At 52.8% G+C, this 8,143-nt stretch overlaps 1 protein-coding gene across 1 annotated transcript in view; it reads left to right on the top strand.

The window, feature by feature from the left end:
• The first annotated feature begins 5,942 nt into the window (after positions 1–5,942).
• Positions 5,943–8,143, top strand: part of Adamts14 (ADAM metallopeptidase with thrombospondin type 1 motif 14) — a 62,735-nt gene continuing 60,534 nt past the window's right edge. The window contains exons 1-2 of the mRNA XM_038342750.1: positions 5,943–6,024; positions 7,647–8,047. Of these exons, the coding sequence (XP_038198678.1) occupies positions 5,943–6,024; positions 7,647–8,047 (483 nt within the window). The remainder of the gene's footprint in view (positions 6,025–7,646; positions 8,048–8,143) is intronic.

The following is an 8,143-nucleotide window of genomic DNA, read 5'->3' as shown; positions in this document are numbered from 1 at the left end:
CTAGTCATTTTACTAGCCTGGAATTCCTTTTCATGAGATGCTATTTAACGTTAAAAAAAACAATTATTTGGCTACAGGTGCTCTTAATTGTTCTAGAAAAAGGAGCAATATAGAGGCCTGACATTCTTCGATGACGGGTGCCACCATGGCATCTGAAAGGGCACCAAGGCGGGAAGAAAAGCTTGTAGGAAACTCTCTTAGGGCTCCAGGAAGCACCAGAAGGCGCTACTTTTTGCTTCCCCACTGGCCTCTGGGGAAGAGGATGTCCACATCCCAATCACAGACCTTATAGTTTCTGGGGCGGAAATCACAGAACCAGAGCTGGGAAGGACAGCTGTCCTTTCTGGCCTCCAGCCCACAGGGATAAGGAGACTTCCTTTCTCTGAGCCCCCCCAACACCAAGCAACCGCGCCACGCACCGATTACACACAGGGTGCAAACAGCACTGTTTCTAGCTGACCTCATGGCCCAGCTGCTCTCAGGGGACGTCCTCCATTCTGTAATGCAAGACCAGTCACTGTGGTTAGCTGAACCCAGCCGGGTCTCCTAGATACGGACATTAGACAGTTGCCAAAAATGTGTGGAGGAAACGCCGGGGAAGAACAAGGAGGATGTGGAAAAAGGCCACAAGGCACGAATCTCTCCCTGTCCTTTGGATGCTCACAGAGTTCTGCCTGGGGCTCAGCTGTGCTCCAGGCCAGGCATTGGAGATTGGGATAACTGAGATCCGGTAGCCAGGATGAGTGGCAGGTCACAAAACTGTGTTATCCTCAGTCCTAATTGGCCCCGATTTTTAAGACCTTGTTTAGTAGAGCTGTAACCCTTAAATTTGAGCAAATATCAGAATCTCCCATAGTGCACTAGCTGCTGGGCTCACTCTTTCAGTTTCTGATCCAGCAGGTCTGGGGTGGAGCCTGAGAACCTGCATTCTAACTAAGCACAGGAGTAAACCCATTCTACCAGTAAGGTTCCATATTTGACAATCACTGGCTTTTACCCCTGCAAGACCGTGACTCTTGGGCAGAGGGAGGAGGAACTCCAAACCCTTTATCCTTTTCACTTTGGCTGAATCAACCATAAGTGGCTCAAAGTGGTCCTGGGTAGGAGCTGAGGACTTGTGTTATGTTTGTTGTGCTTAGATTTTTCTGTAGTACTGGGCACGGAACCAGGGTCTCATGAATGCTAAGCAAGTGGTCTATCCCCAAGCTACAATCTCAGCCCATTTGGGCAGGAGGACAGGGAGCTCAGAGCCTTAGAGGGTTAGATGCTCTGAATGACCTCACTGTGCGGTCTTGAAAAGTTATCTATCCTTTCTGGGCCTCAATTTGTGCCCCTGTAAAATATGCAATTGACACATTTCTGTATGTATTATTGTCTTCATTAATACCACAATGAAACAATGTGTCCAAAGCTATTGGGGGGGGGGGGGCGGTTATTTGGCTCTATCACTGAAGGAAGCCAAGACATGAACTCAAGCAAGGCAAGAACCTGGAGGCAGAAACGGATGTAGAGGCCATGGAGGGGTACTGCTTACTGGCTTACTCCTCATGACTTGCTCAGCCTGCTTTCTTATAGAATCCAGGACCACCAGACCAGGGGTGGTCCCACCCACCATGGGTCAGGCCCTCCCCCATTAATCATTAATTAAGAAAAGGCTCTACAAGACAAGATCTCCTGAGTAAATTGGGAGCATGGGGACCTTGGGATTGAAGGGGGGAGGGGAGAAGCAGGGAGGGGAGCAGAGAAAAACATAGAGCTCAGTAAATAGCAATAAAAAATTAGAAAAAGAAAAGGCTCTACAAGCTTGCCTTATATAAGCCCAGTCTTATGGAGGCTTTTTTTTTTTTTTTTTTTTTTTTGTTTTTTGTTTTTTGTTTTTTTCGAGACAGGGTTTCTCTGTAGCTTTGGAGCCTGTCCTGGAACTAGCTCTTGTAGACGAGGCTGGCCTCGAACTCACAAAGATCCACCTGCCCCTGCATCCCGAGTGCTGGGATTAAAGGCGTGCGCCACCACCGCCCGGCTTATGGAGGCATTTTTAAAATTAAGGTTTCCTTCTCTTAAATGAATCTAGTTTGTGTCAATTTGACATCACTCTAGTCAGCACAACTATTGTTGATATCATGAAGACATTTTGAAAACTAAAAAGGAACACAGAGAGGCAGCATCTCCCAGGGGCCATTGTGCTTGCAAGCACACTGGTTGTGGGATAGCACCTGGGCATGGATGTTTGCCAGCTGTGGGTTCTGGACTGAGCTGCCTGACCTGGCAGGGCTGTTGAGAAGATCAAGGTAGGCATGCCAAGTGTAAGCTATGATGACTGCTTCTGTTTTCAACATCTTTTAAGATTAGGAAACCAGGAAGATCTCTCCTCTTCCCCATCCCTGCCCCAGTGTGGACCTGGAGACCTTTACGTAGACTCCCAGTTCCCATGCATGTCTTTAGTTTTCCCCTGGAGTGATGGGTTGTTCTGGGAATCACCTGAGTTCTCAGATTCTCCAGGGATGAATCCTTCTCTGACTCCGATTCATTTGATTATTTAGCATTTGTGGGGGCCAACTATGTACGCAGCACAGGGATTGAGGACCCTGGAGTTTAAAAAGCCCTCCCACGTCCCTGCTCCCTAAGGAAGATGGGAGCAAGCAGATGCTGATCTTGAAATCACATAGGATGACATCAGAACGCAGCAAGAACTGGCTAGAAGAAGGTAGAGCCCTTGGAGGAGAGAGAAGAGCCCTGCCAAGGTCCTGAGGCTGGGTGAGCATAGTGCCTGCAAGAAGCTAGGCTGGAGGGCTGTGGAGGCAGGAGGATGGGCAACAAAGGATCTGGTCTTTATCCTAAGCCCGACGAAGGCTTTGGAGATTCGAAAACAGAGAGAGCCACATGATATGAGGGGCTGTCTCTTCTGGCTATAACTAGAGAAGATCCCAGGGGCCAGAGGGGAGATCTCTTAGAAACACAGAGTGGTGCTGTTCAGGAAAATACGTGCTGTGTTCTGGGTGCTGTGGGTATGAGTTCATCTTAGAAAGAGGATGCTGCATTTAGAAGATCTTCCGAGTCTGCTTCGTGAACTTAGAAGTGACCCCAGGCTGCCTGGTGTCCTGATTGTCTAGGTGAAAAGTGGTGGCTTGCACTGAGCTCTGGTGGGATTCTCTTTCTCTCCTGAGAATTTCAGAGCCACTGATTGCGTCAAGGATTCTAAGATGAGAGCCCCCTTCCTGTGTTTTGGGGTTTTCACCTCCTCCGGCTAGTAATCAGACTTGTCTGCAGCTGAGACTCAACAAACCGCAGCCACCTGCTGGATACATTCTGTGGCAACACTGCCCCTTGTCACAAACTCACACCCTTAGGGGCCATCGGGAACTCCCCAAGGTAAAGACATCTTGTGTGTCAACCTTGAGCCAGCTAATCTTCACCCTGGACCACAAGCAGGAGGGGAGGAAGTGTGGAGGCTCTTTTTCCACAGCGGAGACAGCAGGGACCTCGGTCAGGGGTCTGCCCCCCCTCCCCCAGCTGAATCAGTTGTGTGACCTCAGCTGTCTAGTGGAACTATTGAGCCGAAGACTGGCCCTTGTAGACCCTACCCCCTGGGATTTTGGTGGTTCCGAGGAGCTCAGGCTAGAGGTTGGGCACATCTCCAGCCGGCTCAGTCGCTCTCTCTCACACTTGCTACAATGTAACCTCTCAATGCACACGCCTGCTTCCTCTTTCCTTCTCGGTAACTGGATCATGGCGTCTAGCTAATGCTGCCTTTCCTCTGTGTGGGACACTCACCCAGGCAGGCTGGTTTACCTTCTCTGTGCATGGCTCCCTCCCTGCCGGGACACATCCTTCTCTCATCTGGCTTCCCTATCTTCCCCAGGCTCCTTCTCCAATACATGCCCTTGTCCTTACTAGCCTCCCTGCTCCTATAGCCGCTGGTGTTTCTCCAGCCTTCTCTCACCTGGTGCAAAGCTTATTGAAACATGAGCCATCTCTTCTGACTGGCCCCAGTGACAAATGACACCTTCTAGCATCTTCCCTGGGACCTTGCACTGAACATTGGCTAAGTGTGGGAAGGTCATTGCCCATGGAGTGCCACCCACCCGCTCCACCAAGCCACTCTCCCAAGGCATCAGCTTGGGAAACCCAGAACTTGCAGTCTTCCTTGGAGACTCCTCCAGGCTACAAGAGTGGGTTTCTTCACAGGGCCCTGTTCACGTCCAGAAGCAGGGCTACCCAGCCACTTCCTCACCTTTTGTCCCTATCGCCCTCTCCCTAACAAAGCCTTTCTCAGTGGAAAAGGGCCTGGACACATAATCCTCGGCCAACACAAGCAACCATTGTAGCCTTAGGGAAAGGGGGTGGGGGTAGAGAAATAGGATGAGGTTTTGATTTCCCTTTGCCAAGGCTGGCTCCAGGGAAGGCCCCAGCCCACAGCTCATGACTCAGCCTCTGGGGCTGCATTTGCAGTCTGTGTCTCTTGACTTGCTCTGCTGGGGGCAGGAAGGAGGAGGAGGAGTGGGGGCCAGGGTGCTTGAGCTTTCTAGAGGAATCTTCTCAGGGATGGCTTTTCCCATAGGGAGCAAGGGAGCTATCCTTATATTACTTTGCCACATCTGTTACCACTTCACTGCCTGGAAGACTGAGGCGCCGGGCAGGCAAGCCGATATCTTAGAATCATTTAGTAGGTTTGCAGCGTTCTGGAGCTGAACCTTTGCAGCCCATAGCCTGCTCATCTCCTTGACCCTCCTTTGACCCTGGCCCACTTCCTGCCCACATCAACTTCACACATAGCCCCCTCTGCCCTGTCTTGACCTCACTGGTGGTTGATGCCGTTTATAACTGAGTGCTTCGAGGTCACTTGGAATATAATGGGCATCTGCTCTCGGAGCTGGCCTCCCCAGACCTCAGTGTCATTTCAAAGCCATAGGCACAGTTAAACACAAACAAGAAAACAACAAGAATAGCGAAGCCAACCAGATCCTCCTTCCTCTAAGTCTCCACCTGTGAGTACTTTGAAGCATAGTCTAATTTCAAGTTATTAAGAACATACTTGTAAAGTGGAACAAGAACACGGGGTTTTCTGATGGGCTGTGGGCCCTGACTGTGGAACTGGTCTCGACAAGTCGTCAAGGCAGCATCTGCTGTGCCTGCCTGGTCTTTGCACTGCAGGCTACAGAGTGCGGGGCGGACATACTGGGCGTTCATCGTTTATTGTGTGTCTTTTGTGTCCTGTGGCTAACAGCTATGCCACAGATGAGGAAACAGGCTCAGAGTTGGGATTTCCATCTGGGCAGTTGGGCTGTGTGACCCTACAGGGCCCCTCTCTTCACCTTTCTGTGCCCTGCTCTTGATTAGAACACAGGACGGCAGAAGTACCCTAGGATTCATGGCGTTGTCATCTGCAAAGTGCGAAGATCCAAGGGGTCAGGAACTAGTAGGGCAACCCGGGAGGTGAGGGGGAACTCCCCATCCTCATCCTCAAAATGTGGTGGGACACCCCTAAGAGCAATGCCTCTGGAGTAGTCACAGAGCGGGCAAAGGGGGCGGAGCGGTCCTGGGAAGCTGTTCAGGCAGTCGCTCCGGAAAGCTCTGGCGTCTGAAGGGACGATTGCCCCGTGCGCCAGGAGCCCCCGCGCGCGGGCTCCGCGTGGCACTTCCGATTCGGGCCGCACGCCGTGGCTCGCCTGGCCCGCCCCCGCCCCCAGCGCCCGCGCCCCCCGCCCGAGCCGCTCGGCCCGCCCTGCCTGTGTACCCGCCCCGAGCCCCTAGCCGGTCTCGCCGAGTCCGGGCGGCTCGGGACAGCACGGGCGGACAGAGCGGCTGCAGCTGGAGCCAACTGTGCGGGCGCCCTGCCGTGGGGGCCGGGAGCGGGCCAGCAGGAGGCGGTGGCTGCCGGCTGCTCTGCGATCTGGCAGTCCGGGGACTCGGGCGCCTGCCCGTTCCCGTCCTCGCACGGCCACATGGCTCGGTTCTGCGCGCTGCTGCCCTGCCTGCTGCCCTGGTACTGCACGCTCTGCGCGGCCGCGGGCAGTCAGACCCCAGGTGCGTGCGTGCGGGTCGCGCGGGGACGTGGGGTTTATGGGGTGCTAGGGGTAGGAGTGGCCCCAGGATGCAGGAGCCAGCCTAGCAGGGTTCGAGGCGGGTAGAAGGCGGTATGTACCTGGTTCAAGATGAGTTGCTTCGTTTTGGCTGCTTTTAGCCATTTCTGCCCCATTCTGTCACTGGCGAAGTGACCTGCAGGAGGGGTTTGGGAACACGCGTCTCTGCCCATGAGAAAAAGTCACAGTGAGCTCCCCCTCCCCCTCTCTTCCCCCACTTCTCTTGATCTTTTAATGCCTTGTCTCCAACTTGGGTGGTACTTGTGGAGTTGTGTGCACGTGCGTGCGTGTCTGAGTGTGCATGTCTGGTTGTCCCACACGGAATCAGGCTAGCAGGTGATTGCTTCCCACAGCAGAAAACTATGGGTACCGTTGCTTCTGATCAGAAAAAAAAAAAAGGCTCTTCCCCTATTCCCCTCCAAGCCCACCACATAGCATCCTCAGATACTATAGGTTGTCTCCCAGGCATGGACCAGAGACATACCACATACATCTTACATCATGGGTACCCTTCGGGTGCTTTGGGGGCATACAGAAAGGCTCTGTCATTTCTAGGGAAGGTTCATGTGCCCAAGTGGGACCCCTTTTGCACAGTCTTGGGTTCCTTTGCTTGTCACAGCAAAAAGATAAAGGGACACCATCTCCCCATTTGCAGTTGTCCCTGGGAGATCTTAAGGGCGCATCCTTCTCTGTGTGTTTTATCAGTGCTGTTAGCTGGGGAGGCGAGGGATAGGACTATGGAGAAGTGGAAATTCCTTCCAACTTGTGTCCATGAATCACCAGGCCTGAGAGCCAGTGAGCTGTCATTCCTGCCTGGCTGTGCACAGAGAGGACTGCATGAGGATGGGGCCCATTGCCTGGCAAATGGCCTACAGCGCAGGGCCATGACCTCACACTCAGTCAGCCCAAGTGGGCAGGTCACCCCCCGTGTCTCTTTTTATTTTTGAAGGTCTATATTTATCCTGCTTGGGGCTGGGCAGTGCAGAAGTCTCACAGCCACTTCGCTGCTTTTAAAAAAGTTTCCTTTCTAACCTCGGAAAAATATATAACGGCGCATTCCCTCACTCCCTTCTCCAGCCCCTCCTTTATCTGTGTCAAGGGCCCCTGGGTTTCTAGGTGTGTTTGTTTTGGCAGCGGCATTTTTGGGAGCTTGGCGAGGTCCCTACTCCAGGCTGGTGATTTCAGTACACTGGGGGAGTTGAGGCAGGTCTGGAATTTCAGCCCTTTCTAAGCAGTGCTCAAAGTTGGAAGGCTTGTTGCTATGGTGACGGGACTCTATTTGACATCATTTGTTTACTCTGCTAAATATAATAAAAGACCGGACAGCTACAGAAGGAATATATGTTCACAAATTTATGTCTTCCTGAATGTCATTCAGCCAAGTTCTGGGTGACTGTGCAGGCTCAGGAAGTAATGGGGAGAAAATGAATGAACTTGGGCTAAGGGCTCAGTGATAGGTTATGCTCAGCGCTGCCTGTCCATCTCCCCCTCCCCAAAGGGGATTCCCAGATTCCTCTTACCTTTGTACAGCGTACCATGAAGTGACTCTGTGTTTACCTTCGACAGACCTGCACCTCTCTGGGAAACTCCGTGACTATGTCGTGACTGTGCCCTGTAGCACGGATTTTCGGGGACGCTTCTTGTCCCATGTGGTTTCTGCCCCCACAGCTGCCGCTTCACATGGCCACCTCCGGGTGGCTCGCAGCCCCCCGAGACTGGAAAGAGAGACTCTGAGGCCCGCTGGTCCAAGGCACCACTTCCTCTACTTCAACGTGACTGTTTTTGGGAAGCTGCTTCACTTGCACCTGCAGCCCAACCGGAGGTTGGTGGCACCAGGCGCCCCTGTGGAGTGGCACGAGGACTTCCAGGAGCTCTTCCGACAACCCTTGCGGCAGGAGTGTGTGTACACTGGAGGTGTCACTGGAATGCCTGGGGCAGCCGTTGCCATCAGCAACTGTGATGGATTGGTAAGGGACAAGATTTTCCCTCCTACTGAGCATCGAGTTCCTTTCACAGCCCTCACCCCCGACCCATTCCCAAGGACATGATACACAGTGCCACCA

Source organism: Arvicola amphibius, chromosome 9, assembly GCF_903992535.2.
Source record: "Arvicola amphibius chromosome 9, mArvAmp1.2, whole genome shotgun sequence".
Lineage (NCBI taxonomy): Eukaryota > Metazoa > Chordata > Mammalia > Rodentia > Cricetidae > Arvicola > Arvicola amphibius.
Note: the sequence above shows the minus strand (reverse complement) of the source record. Positions and strands in the feature narration are given on the sequence as shown.